This window comes from Clarias gariepinus, chromosome 21, assembly GCF_024256425.1.
Source record: "Clarias gariepinus isolate MV-2021 ecotype Netherlands chromosome 21, CGAR_prim_01v2, whole genome shotgun sequence".
In the NCBI taxonomy this organism is placed as follows: Eukaryota; Metazoa; Chordata; class Actinopteri; order Siluriformes; family Clariidae; genus Clarias; species Clarias gariepinus.
Window position 1 is genome coordinate 18,858,560 of NC_071120.1, and position 22,798 is coordinate 18,881,357.

Consider the following 22,798-nt stretch of genomic DNA (forward strand, 5'->3'; position numbering starts at 1 on the left):
ACTAATTGCTAAAGTTTTTCCAAATATGTTTAGTTTTTTCACTGATAAATCATGATTTACTAGAATGGATAGCATATCTGCAGCTAAAATGAATGCTAATATTACTGTAACAACAAGATCTCTACGGTGAATGTTGCGTCATTTCCCTGCGACGCCTACGTTACAGTTCACTCGAAGATCATTGGCTGAAATGTTTGGTCAGGCCGCAGAAGAACCCGCCCATTACGGAAACAGAGCATTGCTATTCGTTGAAATGTGCTGTCAGTCAATAAAGAGCCCGAAGTTTCATTACTGTTGCATCAGCATTGGTTTATTCGTTCTATATCCGGGCGACGTTGCTGTATACCGGCACAGGGCGCTGCTAAAGTTCCGTACTGAGGGTATATTCGCGCTTCTGAGTTATTTCTATCATCCCAGAATGACAGAAGAGGCCATTGTGGATCAAATGAAAGAGCTAAAGGTTAAAGAGGGGAAGCAGGTAATGTTAAACGTTTTTAGCTGAGTAGCATCATTTGGTTAGCTTGTCTGCTAACTCGCTTGCCATTCATTAGCATGCTGTCAAACTGCTCGTGCTCGTTTAGTTCAGTTAACTATTTCTCCTTAACTAATTAGTTAACATAGAGAAAATATTACCCAATTGTGCCTGTGGTGTAACTGCATATCTAGATAGCTTTATTATCAGTTATTCTGCTCATTTTAACCCCTGTATCCATGTACCATCCTTAATGCACATTATTTATCATAGTGACTACTGTTAACAGCTTTGTTGAACTTGAACCAGTTCCTGATTCCTTTTTGCAATGGGAGGGGCAGCATGTTTAAACTGCAAACTGTATGTTAGCTTCAAACAGTCACACCCGTCTTATTCATCTCGGTCAGGGCAAGGCAGCAGACAGTGCTGGGAAAGATGGAGGAAAGAAAAAGAGCAAAGCAGCTGGAGACGCAGGGTGCAGAGCCGAGGTAGGTCCCCTCTTTCTTTTGATCTTCTCTGATTTCTTTTTTCCCCAAGTGTTTAATTACGATCCATCATTCCTCGTGCAGAAGGATAATTCCTGATCTAAACACGACCTACTGCCATGTTATCACTTCTTTTTGCTGGTATAGTACAATCCAGTATAAGCCGTCATTTAGTGTAATTTCTGATTCACTCATATTTTACACACTGTGGACGTCTGCTCTGTCGACTGCCATGCAGCACTTACTGTGTAAAGAAACGCTTTTAGGAAGATTAAGTCTCAAGTTGATACCTGGTTTGGTCAGCTTTCACACTACATGTGATTTTGTAAAGCAAAACTTTATTTAACTGTATTCACTAGTTGTGTAAACAAAACCTAAATAATTAATAAATATTTATTTGCTCATAGAAATCACCAATCCATGTTTAAGAAATTAATCAAGATAATCCAGAACTTGAGATTTCTAAAGTGTAAAACAAATTGACATTTACAGAAGACTTCAAGAACAGAAAGGTCATGAAACTTTTAGCTGCAATAATGCATCTGAATGGTGCACAAGTTTTAAAGAAGGCTGTACGGCCATGAATGATTATTCCGGCTGAGGTGGTTTGGATGCCATAGCAAGCATTTCTGTGAACATTTAGCGAGTGGAACGCCTGATCCTAAAAAAAAAAATCAATGGATACTTGTGCATCTGTTTATGGGAACTGTACAAACAATGAATCACAAACACTACTTTTGCGCATTACAGGAACTTGACCAGGAGTTATTTCCATATCCATGTACAATCCTAAGCGCACTCTAACCGATTTCAACATTTACATTAAACATTTTGCAGATGTCCTTATCTAAGGACATCTGGCAGATGTTTTATCACATTATACATCTGAGCAGTGAAGGGTTAAGGCCCCATAATAAATGGAATTGTAACTTTTACAGTATAAATTTGTTATTCTGCAAAATTCCCTGTTTGAGTTGAAAACCTCTTGTATAACTTGTTTATAGCATTTAGACCTAGTTTAGGTCACATGGCACTTATCCTGCACTTCAACTCTGTCCTTTGGTTCATTTAGGAGCTCATGTCTAACAAAAAAAACAAAACAAAAACAATGCTGGACACAACCGAAAACAGACATATTTAGTCACTTTCTGCAGTTTGGGCTAATACTAGGTTAAAACTCTATCTGACAGTAAAGAACCCATACTAGGGTTAGCTCTAGATCTCTTCACTCAGACAGTCACAGAACATGTGTGTTAGTCCACACATAAGTGTTTTATGCCAACAAGTATTACAGGTTGTGGTTATTTGTTCATTGTGTTGCTATTGTTTTATCTGATAAGTACTCATAATTTTATCTTATCTTTTCCTTCTACTTTCCCATTCTCTTTATAGTTTAAATACCTAAGGAAATAAGTTTAAGTGCACTACTACAGTATGTATGACATTATGAGCCAATTGGAATTTAAGATATCAAGATGTGTGTCATTCAGAAAGACTTTCATGTGATTAAAATCATGTGCTGTATGCAAACGACCAAAACTGACCAAAGACAGCGACAGGCAAAATGCTGTTGCTGTGTAATAACCCATAAATTGTATAACATATTTTTACACCAAGTCAGATGTAAGATTATTGCCTTAACAGACATGGGCTGATGATGCAGTACATTGAAGTTTAATACACAAGCTAAGCACTTGCAAGCCTGTAATTCTGCCTTTAAGGCCAGGACTGTAACGGGTGAATTATTATTAATGCTATTGTTTTATATTTACTGTGGTTTGTATATTGCGGTTTCAAATTCGGTAACTTGGGTTTGTTAATATTTGTAGACTTATCTGTCTTTGGCTTTATGTTTGCAGAAAAATGATTGGCACAATAAAAAGAATTTTGCATATGCATTGGCAATTTTATTTCATTTGCATAATAAACTGGATCAGATCATATTCACACACACGCACACACAAAAAAAAAACAGGTTCTGCCAGTTCTCGAGACCAACTACTGAAAAAGTTGGTCTCGAGCACAAGTACAGCATACTGATCGGATCGAATCAGATATGGAACCCACGTCGTACATAATCACGGATGTAAATATCTTTTTAGACGTGATGTCATCAGTGCCGTCTCTCTCCTGACATGTGTGCAGGAAGCATGCACCAATCTCATCCTCTGATCTATACAGCTTTTTTTTTTTTTTTTTTAATGTTCAAAAAAAATTTTAACCTTGTTATGGATTTAGGATTATTTTTTTTGTTTCCTTGTACAGTTGAATCCTCAACCTCAATACATAGAAGATCGCCTGGTCCTGTACAAGAAGCTAAAGGCTGAACACGATGCTCTGTTGGTCGAGAGAGCTGAGAAGGAAAGCAAGCCCATCAAGATCACCCTGCCTGATGGTAAAGTGGTAGACGGCGAGTCCTGGAAGACCACACCGTACCAGGTGGCCGCTGGCATTAGGTAAGACCACACAAGCCATCACACAAATACATTTGCTTCTTCTCATAGCTGAATATAATTCAAGTCTAGTTTTTGCTTCTGCTTATTCATAGCGCCACATGAGCGTTCACTGCGTTTTCTAATAAATAGAGATGGTGAGTGTCAATTAAAACAAGCGAACAAAATTTGTGCATACTCTAGGAAATACTTTAAAGATGATGACAGATTAATTTCTCTAGCTGCAGTAGCAGCTCAGGCTGAACATAAACAATATTTGATGGGTGAAACAGTCAATTAAGGAGAATTACAAAGGACATAGCATTGCTTAATCGCTTCTGGCAACAAAGAAATTAGCGTCTGGCAGCGTTTTTTTTTTTTTTTTTTTTTTTTAAGTTTATTTGTCTTTTGAAATTCTCTACCTTAGCAAGCTTGCTAATTAAAAAAAGAAAAGAAACCCTCAAGGCCACCTGTATTCTAGTCTGCTGAAGTGCTAATCATTAATTAGTGGTCATGTTACTTTTGTTCTATTTTTGTCCAACAGGCATTATTTCCGAACGCCCCCACAGGCATGCGAATAAAAAGTATTTATGAGCAGAACTGGAAATGCGAGCAACATTTTAGTGTACATTGGTGCATGTAGTATTACAGTCAACTACAAGGTGAATGTGCCTTGTTAATTAATTATTATTATTATTTATTTATTTTTGCCATTTAAATATGAGGGAAGTATATCAGAGGCATGTTTGTTTGCTGTGCAATACAATACACAAAACTAACGAACTGAGCAAAAGCTTAACTGAACGGGAGCACAGTATTCAACACCACGTATCCCAGGTACATTCAAAATCCAAGCTTGCATGCCATACTGCTTTTGTTTTCTATGCCTTGTGCATGTAAGTGTTGGTTGGTGGAGACGGAGTGTAAGCCCACAATGCTCAGCGTGATACACATGGCATACAATGGCACTTCTTTTTTTTTTTGATGTCATGTGGACTTAGAGCGTAACCATAAGTACAGAAAGGCAAAACTGTATACATGAAAATCATCACCTAAAGCACCAAGTATTTTTTAATTTTCCTTTTGCCTTTTATTAAAGATTTTTTTTTTCTTGTGTTGTTTGTAATTGTCAACCAGCCAAGGCCTTGCTGATAACACTGTGATTGCCAAAGTGAACAATGACGTATGGGACCTTGACAGACCACTGGAGGGAGACTGCAGTTTGCAGCTTCTCAAGTTTGACGATGAGGAAGCACAAGCAGTAAGCCCATAATACCATTTCTTGTAATTTTGATTAACGATGAGTCAGTCAGGAGCTGTTTTTGTTCTACAGGTAACAGTTGCTCAATGGAGCAGCAGACAAATTGACCGAGTTACTGATGTGTGTATAAGCGAAAGTGGAACTTGATGTCCGCTATGTCTAGATTCTACATAGCCTCAATGCATTTTCCTTATATTAATTGTCTAATTTATCATTCCAGTAACAAATCTCACAGGAAAAGTGGTAAAAATAAGTGTAAAACCTCCAGCTCCACCTAAATTGCGTTCATGTTACGCTTATAAAATGACATCCCTAATGACTGTAGCAAGTCAGCGTTACAGCGCTAGAATACAAATAAGTACCGAGGTGGTGTTCCCAAAAGTGCAAATACACAACACTTATAAAGGCAAATATCATTCCAAAATGATCAGTGATATTTGGATTATCTGTTTGACAGATTTTTAAGGGTGAGTCAAAAATTATCTGCACTCCGTTTATATTAAAACTTCTGTTGTCTCATCAGCGTTTTCCGGACACTATTGTCCCAAAGCATCTTTACACAATCAAAAGAATTATTTAAGTTTGTATAGAATTTGAATGTGTATATATCGAAATGGTCAGATAGTCCCTGGTGAGCCAGCCTAGGGCGACAGTGGCAAGGAAAAACTCCCTAAGATGGTAATAGGAAGAAACCTTGAGAGGAACCAGACTCAACAGGGAACCCATCCTCATTTGGGTGAAACAGAGAGAAGGCCAGTGGCCAGTTTTGAAGCATTATCAGGAAAACGGTCCAACAATCAACAGTGCTCGTTACAGTGAGGTGCTTCTTGAAGAGCTTAAGCTTAAACTTCGGATTAAACGCAAGAGATTGTTATCCAAGGACGTTGTGATCTTGTCCACACATTTGTCCTTTTTTTTTTTTTTTTTTTTTCGTTGACCAAAAAGGTGTTTACTGCATTCTACCTATAGTCGTGATTAAACTTGTTGTTCCCCGAAAGCATCTCTATGAGGAAGAAGATTAGCTTCTGATGAAGCAATTAAGACTGTAATGCATTTGTGACTCGCAGCTCAGCCTAAAACATTTTTTAATGAGGGAATATGAAAATTTGTTGACAGATGAATCAAGTGTATTAAAAAGCAAGTATATTATGTCAAAAATTATGTATTTATCTTTTCTAAAAGTCAATTAAACTAAATTCTACTGCCAGAGAGTAGATAATGTTTGATAATCTTGTATATTAAATCTGGGGACAAGCAGCAATAGTCTAATCATCTTTGCTTCTACTTGTGTTTTATTGGCCCTGAATCTTGGTTGTAGACAAATTTCTTAATATATGCTTTAGTGTGCTGCATGTGCTGCTGTTAAGGATGAGCCCCTCCCCAAAATGTTGCACACGTACCAGTAGGGGCGCGAGTAACGTACAGATGCAGGGGATTGGCGAGTGCTGCACTAATTTTATACAATTAAAGAGTTACACAGAATTTAATGTTTCAGATCTGCAAGCCTTTTGTGCTGTTATCCTAATTGGAAATAAAAGTTGCTGGTATGAATAGGGCCAAGCAATACATATAGTGAATTTTTTGTATCATAATGTATGGAATTTCAATATATATATAATTAAAAATAATTCCCCATCCTTTGTTTGGAAGTTGTGTGGAATGTTTTGCCGTGCATCAACAATAACTGACATTTTTCGTAAATGATTTTATCATGTGATTACTGCAGCATGTGTGTTTGGTACTTGAGCATTTTGTTAGCGTTACAGTGTTACTACATGATCCATATTTAACTACAGTAAAAGGCCAAAAGTAGTTGGACACTCATCCTTTATAGCCATATGCTGGCCTTTTCCAAACTGTTCCCACAAAGCTCAAAAATATCTAGAAAGTCTTTTGTAGACTACAACAAGAAATCCCAAAAGAATTGTAAAAGCAAACTTTGGATAGAGATTTTCAGGCTGGTATCCGCATACTTTTGGTCTCATGATGCATTTTCTTGGGCTAAATCTAAATGAAATGGTTCTGTTTTAAGGTCTATTGGCACTCCAGCGCTCACATTATGGGTGAGGCCATGGAGAAAGTGTACGGAGGCTGCCTGTGCTATGGACCTCCTATTGAGAATGGCTTCTACTATGACATGTACCTGGATAATGAGTGAGTGTAGAAATTATATTTTATTTTATAAACCGCACAGTACAATGGGTCAGTAGAGTTCTTGTGCTCTAGATAGGTCTGGTATGATTATTAATATTACTTTTATTATAATTATCTTTTTTTTAACAATAGAAGAACTGCTAATTCTTGTTATTGCTGATTCTTAGTATTGTCATGTTTGTGTAAAGAGAATAAGATTAATGAGTTTTTTTTTTTTCTAGTGTATTAAAAGGCAGATCCATAGCAGCCAAGCGGAGTAAGAAAAATATAAATAATAACTATTGATTAAATTTAGTGCCAAATGGGGCTACAGCTAAAAGTTTGCCTCTCGGGTATAAATCTTTAAATTTCCCGTGAATTTATTCAGTTGTTTATCAGACAGTTTAATAACCATTCAGATCTGAGGGGAAAGTTACAGAATGAACAGGTTTTGAATTTTCTTTCTATTCTCAGCACAAGGTCAGGCTTTTATTAGTTTAATGAATTCTTCCGGTGATGGCAGAATATTTAGTATACGCTAAAGAAATGTTAATTTCAAAGACAGATCACGGCCAGTGTGTTCAAAGCGAGCTCAGGAAAGATGCGTTATAAACAATTTTATTTGACCTTTTCTTCGACTGGGCTCTTCAGCTGCGCCTTCAAATTAGTGCGACGGGAGGAAATAATAAGCACCGTTATTTTCTTGCTGAAAAGCCAATTTATGCTAATGATATTCTAGGGGATGATTTGACTGTCAAGTTGCACCTTGTTTATAGTGTAGACGTGTCAAGCAGCGAAACCGCGAAGCCGAATAAGGTGACTGGTAATGGAGAAAGTTCCTCCGAATATGGCATCCAGGAGATTTTTGGAATTTCTTTCTTACCACTTTGGAAGTTATTTATATTTATTTATATATATTTTTTCTTCGCTCATGTTTATTCATGAATGCTCAACTATTTTCTCTCCCACTCTGACACGCATGCTTTCAGAGGCGTATCAAGTAATGACTTCCCCTGTCTTGAGAACCTGTGTAAAAAGATTATCAAGGAGAAGCAGCCTTTTGAGCGGTTAGAAGTAAAAAAGGAGACTCTTCTGGAAATGTTCAAGGTACGAGTTTTTACCTTTGACTCGGCTCGGCAGTGGGAGGTGGGAGGTTCATAAAAGAAGACAAATTCTTCTTAAATCCTGATGTACCTCAAGTTCGTGCCTCTGTGTCTTCCGCAGTACAACAAATTTAAGTGCAGGATCCTGAATGAGAAGGTTACCACCCCAACAACTACAGTCTACAGGTAGGACTAACTGTTCTATTCATCAGTTTAACACTTACAAAATTAGGATAAATCATGAATAATGTTTAATCATTAACATCCTATACTCATTAATCAGTTAATTGCAGGGAAGAGTTTAATCGTTAAAAAAAAAATCAATTTGACCGATAATGTTTTGCATTGTAATGCTCCTTGACTCACTTATGTTTTAACTTGTACACCACAAGAGGGTGCTCTTGCAGCTCGGGCAATGCACAATATTTGACGGGGGACAGAAAGGAAAGAGTATTTTCAATAGGTTAGAATTGTAATAGATAACGAAACTTAAAAGGAAAAAAAATTCCATTGTTGTTGAGAAGCAGCCAATCAGAGTTTGCCTTGTCAGGCTGTGCAAAGTCGAGCACACATGGGCCTTTTTTCACGTTTAAACCGTGTCTTGGGCTAGTAATAAATAATGTATGTATTTTGTGAAATAAAGGAATTGTATGTGTGTAAATTGAGCTACAGTATAAGTTTTATTATCATTATTAATTAGTTAGTTAGTTGCTGAGGGAGGATTTTTAGCACTGTCTAGTCATTTTTGTTTTACAGTCGGTTTTAGTAACGCTTGAGCACAGTGCAAGCGAAAATGTAACTTGCGATGATGTAATAAGCTTTTGCTTACTGTTGTGTATATAAAACTGCAAACTGTGGCAGTAAAACTGTATTTTGAATGAAGATAAGGTTAAACTTTGCTATTAATTTGGTGTTACTCGTTCTGAACCATGGGGAAGAATGAGTACTGATCAACTATGGACTGTTATACCATATTAATAATAATAATAACGATAAAAATTGAAAATAATAATCAAACTGTAAAAAGGACAGTGCTGAAAACCCTCTCATGCCAATAAAAAAAATTATAATAATAATCGTAATAATAAAGATAATATTGTATATTTAAGTTGTTTTGGGTTTATCAATTTGTCTTGTAGCTAATTCATTGGGATTTTTCTGCTAGAAAAAAAAATTATGTTTTGTTACTACCAAAATCTAATTGATTTATTGTCAATGTATTAGTGCACAGAAATGTGTGCAGCCCTAATCACAAGCATTAGAACAGTATTTGGTTATGGTTCTCATAACAATGTACCCCTCACACCAAGATTAATGTTTAAGATTTTGCAAGTGCGCTCATTAACAGTAAATACAAGGTGTTGTTTAATTGCAGCCTGACTCAGAAGTAGACCCTGGTAGACATGGGAGGAAGAAAGAGTATGTATCAGTGTTTGGTGTTCACTTGCCTCCATAATGCTTACAGCAGTTTTGACCTGCTTTGAAGATGTTTTATTAGGTTACTTGTATTGGAGAGAGATGGTGTAATCTTTTTCGATTTGCTTTAAATATTATTCAAAATAAATTCAAATGGCTTCTGTTTGTCTTGTCTCTCAGAGCATTTTTGAATGAGTATTGAGGTCTTTTATCAGCATCACTGCATCTCTAATATAATGCTTATATAAAATAAACCACAATAATAAAGGGAACACTTAACAGTGGTCATAGTTTGACTTGAAGTCAAACCAGCACTAAGCATTCCCTATTTTTTAAAAATATATATATTTTTTTATTTTTTTTTACAAAGATGGATTTCAGTGTGTTTATTAAAAAAATAAAATAAATAAAAATGTAAGATTTTTGTCTCCAGTCCTAAATGTTCAAATAAATTTATACACAGCTTATCAGAGAAAACATATGAAGAGGGAGAGAGAAGAGATTATTATGGTAGATATGCTCTTATTATATGCTCTTATCTATTCCTCTAAAGGTGTGGGCCATTGATTGACCTATGTAGAGGACCACATGTTAGACACACTGGGAAGATCAAAGCCTTGAAGATCCATAAGGTACTATTAGATTACAAAATTAGATTTTATATATTATATCGCATAGTACACTGCATTTCTATTTAATTTTTTTAATTGGTCTGTTATTGCATACATAAAATTGCATCCTTTGTCCTAATGTTCAGAATTCCTCCACATACTGGGAAGGCAAAGCTGACATGGAGACCTTGCAGCGCATTTACGGCATCTCCTTCCCTGACCCTAAGATGCTGAAGGAGTGGGAGAAATTTCAAGAAGAAGCCAAGAACCGAGATCACCGTAAACTGGGACGGGTATGGACGTCTATAAAATGTTTTGTCATTATTTGTCTAGTCCAGTCTAATATTATTATATTTTACTTTTGTAGATATTTGTGTTATTCAGTCCAACATTAAGTTGGTTTTATGCTATCAGGCCTAAATACAATCTGTATGACAGATTGAAGATCTACAGTATGCATCTTAATACTTTTTTTTTTTTTTCCCGGTGTATTACAAAATGATATGATCTAGAGTTTTGTTGATGGGATGTGTTACTGGATTGAATCGTGGTGCAGCACTGGCTTGAATTTAAGATTTAGATTTCAGATATGGAAAGATATAAAAGTAACATTTAAAGTAAAAGAATCCAGCAGAATTAATGCCATTTTGTATAGATGTCTATATAGTTATGAATTTAGTAATGTAATGATCTGAGGCACAGGTAGTGAAGTAACTGAAAAGTCCAATATTGATTATGTAGTGCAAAGGATTATCATGGAGAATCAGCATTACTGAAGAGATCACATGAATCATAGTGTAATCTTTGCCATTACTATAATAATTCAATATTGACTATCGTCAATGAATTTATATATATTAATAATAAATAAATGTATATATTATAAAGGAAGATGTATGTTGAGAAAATACTGTTATAGTAATAGCAGTCCTCTTCTCAGAAAATACTGGAATAGACACTGATCAGCCAAAACATTATGAACACTGACAGATGAAGTGGACAACCTTAATTACCTTGTTACAATGGCTTCTGGAAGTGGGTGAAATATATTAGGCAGCAATTGAACATTTTTCCCCTAAATTTGATGTGTTAGTTGCAGAAAAAAAATAGGCAAGCACAAGCATTTGGGTCCGAGCAATTCCAAAACTGCAGCCCATGTGGGATGTTCCTGGTGATGTGATCTCTGACGGGTCACAGACGGGTCAGGGTGCCCATGCTGACCTCTGTCCACTGTCAAAGCACCTACAATGGTCACGTGTGTATCAGACCCTGGACCGTCATTTTTTTTTTTTACATCATGAGGATGGCCAGGGGTGTGTGCATCGTGTACTGGGGAAGAGATGACTGCAGGGTGTATTATACGTGAGTAGAGGCAGTGGGATGCTTTGAGCAGTGGGATGGTGAGAAACCTTTGGGAACAGTATTCTCTGATGGCAATGGCTTATTCAGAACTCCATCGCACTCCAAAAATGTTGTGAGGAACACAACAAGAAATTTAAGGTGTTGCCTAGGTGCCCTCTGGAATCCCCAGATCCAGTCAAGCATCTGTGGGATGTGCTGAGAAGTCTGACCCATAAAGGCCCCACGATGCATCTTACAGTACATAGAGGATCTGTATATACTGATAGCTTGGTGCTAGATTCCACAGCATACCTTTGGTGGTTCAGTGAAGTCCATTCCTTGATTGGTCAGGGCTGTTTTAGTGACAAAAATGGGGCCTACTCAATATTTTGACAAACTTTGAGATGCATTTGTGGTGATGATTTGTAATGTGAGTAATAATATGAATACTTTTTTGTAGGGCTGTGCAATGAATCGAATTTCGATTTCAATTTCGGGTCTCAACGATCACAAAAATGGTGAAATCGAGAAAAACGATTATTCACTTTTTTTTTTTTCTTTTTTTTTTTACGTTATTTTGACCTGTGCGTGCATCCGCCCTTTCGCCCTTCCAGAAGCCCGAACTCTCTCACACTATACTGTCAGCGAAGAAGTTGTGTACGTGGTATCTGATCGCATTTAAAAAAACAGCGCGAGTGAAGATGGCAGAAAAAGAGCAGCCACAGAAGTCTTTGGTCAACAAAAGAGGTAGAAGCTATTCTGTTGTTTGGGAACAGTTTGGATTCGAAGAAGCGGACGTAGATCAAAAACATATTAGGTGCAAGATTTGCTACTGTACGCGGTTGTGTCGGCACTGGTTGGTAACATCACAAATCTTTCTGACCATTTAAAATTTAAACACAGACCGACATATGACAACTAACGAAGAAACAGAAAGAACGACGAACAACCCCCACAACATCCTTCGCAACACAGTCATCCATTAAAGACTGTCTTAATCTGTTTTAAGGAGAATTCACTGTTCTGTTTAATAAATGCAACATATTTTCAAATTCAATGAGTAATCGTGTAAAATAATCGTGATTATGATTTTTTTTTCATAACTGAGCAGCCCTACTTTTTTGTTTACTTCTCCCAAATCTCCTTGCATGGTGTTGGGAAAAAAAAAAACTATCCAAAAGCCCTGGCAGTATATCACTTTTTATGTGTTTGTCCAAATTGTTGACTCACAGTGTTTCTCCAGCTGTTAAGAATAAAGAAGAATTTATTGAGCTGCCATCCATGTATCGCTCTTTTTTTTTTTTTTTTTTTTTTTTTAATGCAGTCACCCTCAGCAGGACTAGATTTAGTGTTTGTGAGGAAAGATGGCTGCTAGTAATTATACAGTCTTGATCTGTTGGTGATAAACCAGTAGAAAAAGCATGGGCGTGATGAGGAAGGAGTCTTCCTGGAGTGTAAATGACTTGGGCCGCAAGCTGTCCACGCTTTCAGTAAAGCTGCTGTGTGTGGAGAATCCCAGTGCTCCTGTGTGCTCTGTGTTAACTAGCAGCAAGGCCAGGGGGTAAAGCTGGCAGATGTCTGTCTCCTTAATGTGCCATCTGCTAGGGAGCACACCGACTGGCACACCGGGACCGCTTTGTCACAGCTAAAGCCAGAATGATAATCAGAAGCTTGAGCACTTTCTCTTTTTTTTCCCCTTGATTTGTTATTTTGTTAGGCCTTTTTGTGACTTTAGTTGCCCCTGTTGTTTGTCTTCTTCTCGTGCATGAACGCATAATCATTGTGTCTTGAATGCAGAACAGCACACCGACACGCTGTTTTTGTTTCTTGTTTCCAGGAACAGGATTTGTTTTTCTTCCATGATCTCAGCCCCGGTAGCTGCTTTTTCCTCCCAAAGGGGGCGTACATCTACAACACACTGGTGGAGTTTATAAGGGTAAGCTTTGTCTCCTAGGGATTCGGTGCAGAAGAAAAGCTGCTTTTATAAACAAATCATAAATGTTGTAGGAACATTATACAATACTGTTACTTTTGAATAAATAATAGATTAGTTTAAGATGGTGAGCAGTGATTATGTGTAAAAAAAGAAAATTAAAATTGTGCATCAAATTTTCAGTACAGTCCAAGCTAAGACAATTGTGGTTCAAGTTATATGTTAGCATTTTTAAAGGAAAATGATTACAGGGCAATGCAAGCTCTAAATAATAATAATAAAAAAATATATATTTTTAATGCAGACAAAATGTTTTTTTTTGGATAATTAGTATTATATTGGTAGTATATTTTATATAAGAATGATATAAGTCAAGAGCAGTAACAAAACTTTTAATTGCAGTTGAGTGAAAATAAGCTGCACTGTTTGTTAAAAGAATGTAGAATAGTGTTTACAGATTCCCAGATAATACCATAATACACTATCAAGTCTTCAGGATATTTATAGCCACTCTGTATGTAAGCTTTATTTTAGAATTTTGTTACTAGCATATAGATATGTAGCTACTGATTGTTTCAGACATCTGCTTATTTGTAATAATTCTGTTGAGCTAGTATAATCTGTGAAGATTGGGTCCACATGGACAATTTTATAAGTGAAGTAGGGTTGTTTTATTGAAATGTATTTATTTAGCGAAGGTGTTTTGCGGAAGTGCTTGTATTTCCTGCCCTACATACAAAATTTTCATTGTACTTTTGACAACCGGCATCCTGAAATCCAGTCACACCTACAGTATGATTATTTAGTTTCCTTGTGTTTGTGTGTAAACAGATTGTTCATCCCCGCCCTTTGAGAGTAAACATATGAGAGATATATGACCTTAAACCTATGTGGTGTTTATAAAAAAAGTCATTGACTACAAATCCATATACTTGCCCTTAATAGTGCTCCAAAGTCTTACTTAAAATTACAGTTTGTTTTTGGGATCTTCAGTTATTGCAGCTGAAAAAGTTATGCAGATATCCGTGAGATTTGTGATGCATGTGTTTTCAAATTTTCCGAATACAGAGTGAATACAGGAAGAGGGGCTTCCAGGAAGTGGTCACTCCAAACATCTACAACAGCAAACTGTGGCAGACCTCCGGCCACTGGCAACACTACAGCGAGAACATGTTCTCCTTCGAGGTGGAGAAGGAGATCTTCGCCCTTAAACCCATGAACTGTCCTGGACACTGGTAAAACAGTCTTGTCCTGATATATAAACTTATTTTAAAGCTCATCATTTATACTCCTTCTTAAACAAGTGAATATAAGTCCTCAAATGTGGTCCAGTATTTTTCAGCTCTAATAGAACTCAGAAGGTCACGTTTTTTTTTTTTTTTTTTTTTTTTTTTTGTGGAAGTATATTTTTCTAGCCAATCAGAATGTAGCGACCAGAAACCTGTGGAGAAAAATATCCCATTTTTTTTTTTTTTTTTTTAAATGACACTTACAGTTTGAAGTTAAATCACAGTAAAAGTTAAGTCAGTGGTTTCATTCTGTTTCAGCTTAAAGTTTGTCCCATTTCAGGAAGCTGTCCATTGTGAAATGTTGCATTGTCAGAATGTTACCACTGTAAATAAGTGATTACTATTGTTTCTTCACTCCATCAGAAAATGGTGTTGAAAAGAGAAATATTGGTGTTCTTGTTTACATCCAGCAACAAGACATGTCTTGCTTTTTGATGTATTGTAAGCGTCTAATGCTTGACTCACAAGACACGTCTGTTGTAAGCAAACAGTAGTGATGCCCATTCAGAGATAATTCCACAGCTAAAGAAGGTTTTTTTAATAAATTACCTTTTAAAAAAAATGTTTTGGGTTTCCAAAGGAATACTGTAAACATCGCAAATAACATGAATCTAAACAGCATACAGTATTTACAAAAAAAAAACTAATTTAAAGACATAAAGAAGAGAAGGGATATATATATATATATTTTTTTTTTTTACATGAGCATGCGCACGTTTTAGGCAAATGTAACTTTCTGAAAATGTTTTTTTTTTTTTAAGTGAGTAATACATTATAATAAACTGCCCTACTGTTCACACATTCGTCTTTTAATTTATGATGGGAAAGTCTGGTTGTTTCATAAAATCTTTTCCAGCACATTCCATGAAAGATTTTCAACAGGGTTAAGGTCTGGACTCCTGGGTTTTGGTCAATCCATGTGTGAAATGATCTCATGCTCCTTGAACCATCCTTTCACAATTTGAGCCTGATAAATCCTGGTATTGACATCTTGGATCATGCCCATGTTATCAAGGAAGAAAAAAAAGTGTTTACAGGGAAAACCTGGTCTTTCGGTGTATTTAGGTAGTCGACTGACCCAATTTTTTAGGTACATAACGTTGCTGTTCTACTGTTATTTTACGATATGATTTTATTAAGCATTTATGTGATCTCCGGTCATGCTCATTCAGAATGTTTCTGACCACATTTCTTCCTCAAAGGTGATGGTTTACCACTGTCCCTATAGTTCAGAGTAATGAATATTCCATAGCCTGGTGCATTTCCAAGGCATGGCTAGAAACATTTGTTTTGAGATACTGAAAATGACAAAATTTCAATGAGCAAATTGACAGTGAGAAATCCTCCACAGCTGGTATGCTAAGCTACTGTTGTGTTTCATACACTACTGGTACTACTGATGTGGAAATCGCAGCATGTAAAGGAAATACGTCATTTAACAGAATCAAATCACTGCTGTCAAGTCATTTCATGGGTCCTTAAACATTGTGCTGTGCAGTTTCATCTCCATCTGTTTATTTATATCTCTAGTCTGATGTTTGATCACCGGCCTCGCTCCTGGAGGGAACTGCCTTTGCGTCTGGCTGATTTTGGTGTGCTTCACCGTAACGAGCTCTCCGGAGCTCTCACCGGTCTCACCCGTGTTCGTCGCTTCCAGCAGGACGACGCGCACATCTTCTGTGCTATGGACCAGGTGAGGAGCTTAATGTTGAATATTGTTTAGGTTCACTAATTTGTACTGTAAAAATCCAACAAGAGCTAATAATTGTAATTAATTTACTAAATATTTTAAAAATAATAATTTATAATAAAATTAAAAGATGGCTAGATATACTGTAGAGATAGTCAGATGGATGAGATTGGAATAGATGGAGAAGGATAAATGAATGGTTAGAGTTGGATAAAAAGGATGAATAAGAAGCTTAGATGAGATGGATGAGAAAGATTGGAGAGATGGATGGCTAGATACAGTACATATCCAGTACACAGTGTGCTGTACTAATAATATTCCAAGTCTAATATTGTTTAAAATTCAATATGTTTAGATTGAGTCAGAGATTAAAGGCTGTCTGGAGTTCCTGCGCGCAGTGTATGATGTATTCGGCTTCACCTTTAAACTGAACCTCTCCACCAGACCAGAAAAGTTCCTCGGGGAGCCAGAAGTGTGGGATCAAGCTGAGAAGGTAACCCGTATTTCTGTTTGTAGTCAATTGTTGTCACTTTGTTGACTGCTACAAACCAACTCAGTTTAAGACATTTTAAACACCTCTTGTGGTGTTGATTTTTGGACTTGGGTTTTTTAATTCAGATTTTAATCACTGTGAAGAGACAGCCAACACGCAAGGTAAACCACTGCTTTGCATTTCACATCTGTCATTTTTCTCATTTTTGTTTCAACAGCAATTAGAGAACAGTCTGAATGAGTTCGGCGAGAAGTGGGTATTAAACCCCGGAGATGGTGCCTTCTATGGACCAAAGGTAACAAACCATTTTCAGCATGATGATTTATGTGGTATGTTGCCTGAACTTTTATTTACTTCTTTACTTGTTTATATTCCTCAGATTGACATTCAGATCAAGGATGCTATTGGAAGATACCACCAATGTGCCACCATTCAGCTGGACTTCCAGCTCCCCATCCGCTTTAACCTAACCTTCGTCAGGTGAGATACATGCTGCAGATTTCTTTAAATGTGTTTTTGCTACATTTTCTCATTGTACAAATCTTGTTAATGCGGCAGTGACACCTAGTGCTTGTCTGCCTGTATTACACTCATTTTCACCGGCAAATTGTATTTTTGCATTGTGCAAAACTATTCACATTCTTCTATCGGTATGCAAGTAAATGTTTAGATAGTAAAATATTAAATAAAAAAAGGATATAAAAGGTAGAAATATAGAAGTATTAGTAATGTTAAAAAAATATATATATCATGCGCTTCCTGTGTCTTTCTGTAGCCATGATGGAGATGACAAGAAGAGACCAGTGATTATTCACAGAGCCATTTTGGGCTCAGTTGAGAGGATGATTGCCATCCTGACTGAAAACTATGGTGGAAAATGGTGTGTATAAATAGTATGCATCTTGCACATTTTTTTTTAATAAGTATTGCTAATTAACTGTTATTCCTGCAGTGATTTTCATGCAGTTTTCATCCATGGTAGTTTGGGTAAAGTGTTAAACAAATAGTGGATAAATATACAATAATTGTTTTTGTGCATGTATTTAGTTTTAAGCAAAAGATCTGATGGTCATGCTGCACATTAAACATTTGAAGTGAACTTGGCTGTCCATGCTGACCACATCTTCAATTCTCTTTTCTATTGACTCGGTTATTTCTTTTTTCCTATTTTATTACTAGGCCTTTGTGGCTTTCCCCGCGTCAGGTCATGGTTGTGCCTGTTGGACCCACTTGTGAGGATTATGCACAAAGGGTAAGACTCCCAGCAGTTAATGCAGCGCATATACTGTACAAAGCCACACTTATAGCTCTACGTTAACGTTGGGGTTTTTTCTGTTCAGGTGCAAAAAGAGTTTCACAGCACAGGCCTGATGACAGACGTAGACCTGGATCCGGGCTGCACTCTGAATAAGAAGATCAGAAACGCACAGTTGGCTCAGTACAACTTCATTTTAGGTAAACAAGTTCAGGTGTAATTGATCAGCAGGTCAGAAAATTAATACATTCTCTTCTTTGGTTGCACACTGCAATTTACATTTGAAATTAGACTAGGAATGAAAAACTCAATTTTAGTAAAAAGAGTTAGACTTTTTTTGAGGATTGTTTGGCGTTCCATGTTCAGTAGAGTCTAAACCCTGAACTGGTGATGCATGCCAGAAATGAATTAGAAGCCCTAATTGTTTTTGTAAAACTTGAATGAGAAAGGTAATGGACTGGAAAGTGCCAAGACTTTACTAGCTCGTTGTAATCCACTGATTATTCACCTATGGCAGATTGTAATGCAGTTTACACTTTTTCACACATTGTAGCTTGGAAAAGACGCTTTCATTTGAAACATGTTTTGTTAGAACATACTGTTTATAATTTTATACTTCGCCATCAGCTTTCCCACAAGATTCAGTGCAGCCAGTGGGGTTTTATGAGCACTTTTTTAAATTAACTTTCTTACTGAGTTTGGCTGTCAAAATATAGACTCCTGCAGTGACCATAGAATCAATAAATTGCAGCAACTACTAAGTGAACAAACATGGCATGGCAACAATTCAAGCTACCGGATATAAGATTTTGGAATTTTAGCCTCTTCGGAGATGAGGATTTTTTCCAAAACATGGATCTCATGGTATATTGGCTTAAGGGCTGTAAAAAATGCAACCACCACAAGTGATATGCCTAAATAGTAAGCACAGAATGGCATGTCACCTGGGTGTTTGACCTTTTTAGTTATTATTAAATAAAAAACATTTTATTGTGCACATCAGTAGGAGAGTCATTTATATCAGTTAAACATGCAAAACCTTTTGGCATTTTAGCTCATTATAGATTTCAGTTAGACAAAGGCTTCTGACTGCCACCATCACAGACAACACTATGTTTAAAATTAGAGCTGTGAATGACAGGTAGACTGTCAATTAAATTTCATTTTGGGGCATTATGATTTGTGATTCGATTAATAGCAACAGAGGTGTAAGTTAACTAAGTACATTTGCTTCATTACTGTACGTGCATACAGTGTTCATGTATATGTACTTTATATTTATTAATTTGTACTTTTTACTTGCGCTCCACTATTTCCTACAGCAAATATCTGTGCTTTCTGCTTACTACATTTGTGCATGGGGTTGCATTTTGTGTCAGTGAGAGAGAGAGACTCTGACATAAAGGCTACTGTAAGCTAATAAAAGCTCAGTATTTTTAATTACATTTACATTTAGGCATTTGGCAGACGCTCTTATCCAGAGCGACTTACATTTTTATCTCATTACACATCTGAGCAGTTGAGGGTTAAGAGCCTTGCTCAAGGGCCCAACAGGGACAACCTGGTGGTTGTGGGGTTTGAACCTGGGATCTTTCGAACCATAGTCCAATGCCTTATCCACTGAGCTACCCCTGACCTCCTTTAATTCTTAAATAAATTTACTTTTGTACTTTTTCTCAAGTAGTAATATAAGTCAAGGACTTCTACTTCTTAAGTAATATTTTACATTGGGTAATCTCTACTTTTGGGGCGGCATGGTGGTGTAGTGGTTAGCACTGTCGCCTTGCACCTCCTTGTCTGGGTTCGATTCCCAGGCCAGGCTCGATTCCCGTCTCTATGTGCATGGAATTTGCATTTTCTCCATGTGCTTGGTGAGTTTCCTCCGGGTATTCCGGCTTCCTTCCACAGTCCAAAGATAAGCAGGTTAGGCTAATTGGTGTTCCCAAATTGCTCTTAGTGTGTGAAAGAGAGTGTCCAAGGTTCCACTGTGTTTGCATAAGATTAAAACGGTTTGCATTTTCAGCAAAAGCTGTGCTCTAGTTTAAGAAATTTCAGTTTTAGATTATTAAACATTTGCCAAAAAAAAAAAAGCAAAATTGACCCAATCGCCTAATCGGATTAATTGCACGGCTCTATTTATAATACAGTATAGAGAAAAAGTCTGAAGTGATTTCTTCTGATTTACGTATCTATTTTCGTATCTGTGTTCACTATATATTTTTATTCTATTTCTGTACTTTGTTTTCCAACCTTTCAAACAATTTGGGCACAAGCTGGATTGTGTTACCACCCAAGTCAAATCACAGAGCAGACAATATATGTTAGACACCAGATGATTCACGTCTGCTTGATGTGAGTGACATTGTAGGAGGAAAAAACGCAGAGAAGCAGACAATGAGCCCATAACTGTTATGAATGCTTCGGTCTGACAAATGGAAAATGATGCAAATTCCCCACTAGGGTAAATCAGGCATGCTGCTAAATTGTTTAACAAATAAATACATTATATGTTCGAAAAAGTTCAAAACCTTATCTTCCATACATTTTGCTCGTTACAGTATTGTGTTTGCTTTGTGCTGTTTGCACTGTCATACTGTAGGTAGTATGACAGATTTCTTTCCAGGATTGTCAACATGACTCACATACAGTAAGCTCAGGAATGTCATACTTTTGTCCCTGGTTTCCATAAATCCTGCACACTGTTGTTTTAAATATGAAAAAAATATATACATAGTTGTTCAGAATTTTTTTTCCATAGCTCTAGGCCACACCGAAGACGTAAGATCAAGAAGATATTTAATGTATAGCGTGCACTGATCATTGATCCCAAATTTATCAACGTTGTTTTCAAAATGTTCAAAATCATCCTGAAATTTATATTTTTTAATGACATGACTGCATTTAGGCTTTTCGCTTCATTTGAGCTGCTATTATAATCATCCCAGTTGTAATAACTGGTGTCGTATTGATATATGGTTACCTTTGCGTCATAGAATCCCTGCATCATAGACCTGCTAGTCTTATCTTGTATCGAAATACTAACTGGATGCAGATATGAAACGCTATTTATTACACAGTTGACTCTATAATACTATTTGCACAATATAGTTTCCCTTTAGTTATAGTGTTAACCTTTTCTTACTGATTTCCTGTGCAGTGGTGGGAGAGAAGGAAAAGAGCAGCGACACGGTGAATGTGCGAACAAGAGATAACAAGGTCCACGGGGAGAGAAGTCTGACCGACTGCATGGAGCGCTTGAAACAACTGAAGGCATCGAGAACCCGCAACGCCGAAGAGGAGTTTTAATCTTCTAAAAATCCACACCATGCTGATCTGATAAGATGTTTTGCATCTCAGGGACAGGCAAATAATAAATGCTCTGCCTCTAGGCAGAATACTCCTATTAAAGTAAACACAGACCACATTTTTGCTGTATTGCTCCAAGATCTGTCGTCAGGACCAGATGTTTATAAAAATGGGTTGTCACACCCTAAAACCATTAATTGTCCTGACTGCTGGCACTTCTCATGAGCTCATTGACATTCATGGATTTCATACAGTAGTAATAAAAAGCAATAATGTGTCTATAAAATCTTAAAGTATAAAGTAAATTTAGTTTAAATGAACATGGCTACAGAATAATGGCTACACTTTCACTTTCATTTCCATAATTTTTTTCCCGAAAGAGTCAAAGGTGACACTTTTTTTTTCTTTTTTTTTTATGTCCTGTGTAGACAGCGGTATGTGTAATCAGTCTGGATTTGTGTCAAATTTCTCAAACCTGTGGGGGGATTTCAGTTGATCAAGTTAGCCTTTTTTCATGGTGGCATATTTTCCTCTCTTTTTATAAGCTGTAAGATGTCTGTCTTATAAATCAGGGAATGTCTGGAAAATTAAATCAATCTTATACTGTATGTGTTTGCTGGTTCAGTTTTCCATTTGTGCTGTTTCATGTGCGGTGTGTATATTGAACTATGTGGAGAATTTAAGTCAAATTGGGACCGATATCTTCTGCAAATGTCCCTTAATCGCAATGCGGTGATAAGATGCTTAGCCACAGTGAAACATTTAAGGTGCAGCGATCTCCGGATAATAGGGCGAGCCCCTCAAAGGTACTTTTTATAAAGAAAAGTATTTGGCCAAACTTGCAATGACATTGTATCCAAAGCTTTTACTCTTTTTGGGAGGCTGTCTATAAAATTTTGGAGTGTTTTTGAGGGAATTTGCGTCAATAATTTAATTCAATAATTAACAGGTTTGGTCTGTTTATTACTTTCCCATATAATTTTGTTCATATATGGTCAAAACACAATATTGGTGCTGATTTTTTTTTTTTTTTATGTTTTGCACATAATGCAGAAAATGTGTGCGCAAGAGAAGCTAGTTCTGAAGTTCATACAACACGGAAGTGACCAATCTTGCTAAGATGTTGCCAAGTTCAGACGTTTTGGAAAGATGATTTTAAATGTGCCCTAAAAATCTTAGCGTTATATTGTCCAGGTTCAAACAATAGTAATTGTAAAAAGCAAATTATTCAGATTTCTTTGACGTAAGCTTCTAGAAGCGCATGACCTATAAAAATGTATTTTTTTAATTGTTTTTTGACCAAAGCTTAAAAAGCAAAACGTTTTTAACCATGTCACATTCATGTTGCAAAATATTAATTTAGAATTTTGAATGAATCATGTGAAATCTAATTTGGCTTTTATTAAGTTTTATTTGCATAATAATTAACAAGTCATTGAAAGATTTGAATAAAAAAATTACAGACACTAAGTAAAAAGGCAAAAAAAAATATTTCTAAAATGTGTTTGTTTTTTTCTGAAAAAACAGATGTGTATGCATATCTATAAAAAAAATAGGAATGGATTTTAAGATAAGAAT

The 22,798-nt window shown here is 36.5% G+C and overlaps 1 protein-coding gene across 1 annotated transcript; it reads left to right on the plus strand.

Moving 5' to 3' along the window:
• Positions 1 to 310: 310 nt before the first annotated feature.
• tars1 (threonyl-tRNA synthetase 1) lies at positions 311 to 21,828 on the plus strand. The gene is made up of 19 exons (XM_053481305.1): positions 311 to 478; positions 880 to 960; positions 3,223 to 3,413; positions 4,527 to 4,650; positions 6,683 to 6,804; positions 7,773 to 7,890; positions 8,008 to 8,072; positions 9,856 to 9,934; positions 10,060 to 10,206; positions 13,092 to 13,190; positions 14,256 to 14,422; positions 16,007 to 16,169; positions 16,522 to 16,659; positions 16,877 to 16,954; positions 17,039 to 17,139; positions 17,435 to 17,539; positions 17,839 to 17,911; positions 18,000 to 18,114; positions 21,072 to 21,828. Exons 1-19 carry the CDS (start codon positions 419 to 421, stop codon positions 21,218 to 21,220), a joined length of 2,175 nt encoding a protein of 724 aa, XP_053337280.1. The 5' UTR covers positions 311 to 418; the 3' UTR covers positions 21,221 to 21,828.
• Positions 21,829 to 22,798: the final 970 nt, after the last annotated feature.

Coding starts and splice junctions, on each gene's coding strand:
- tars1 (XM_053481305.1), top strand. CDS start 419: ATGACAGAAGAGGCCATTGTGGATCAAATGAAAGAGCTAAAGGTTAAA. Junction 8,073..9,855: donor CCAACAACTACAGTCTACAG/GTAGGACTAACT, acceptor ATTCCTCTAAAG/GTGTGGGCCATTGATTGACC. Junction 9,935..10,059: donor AAGCCTTGAAGATCCATAAG/GTACTATTAGAT, acceptor CCTAATGTTCAG/AATTCCTCCACATACTGGGA.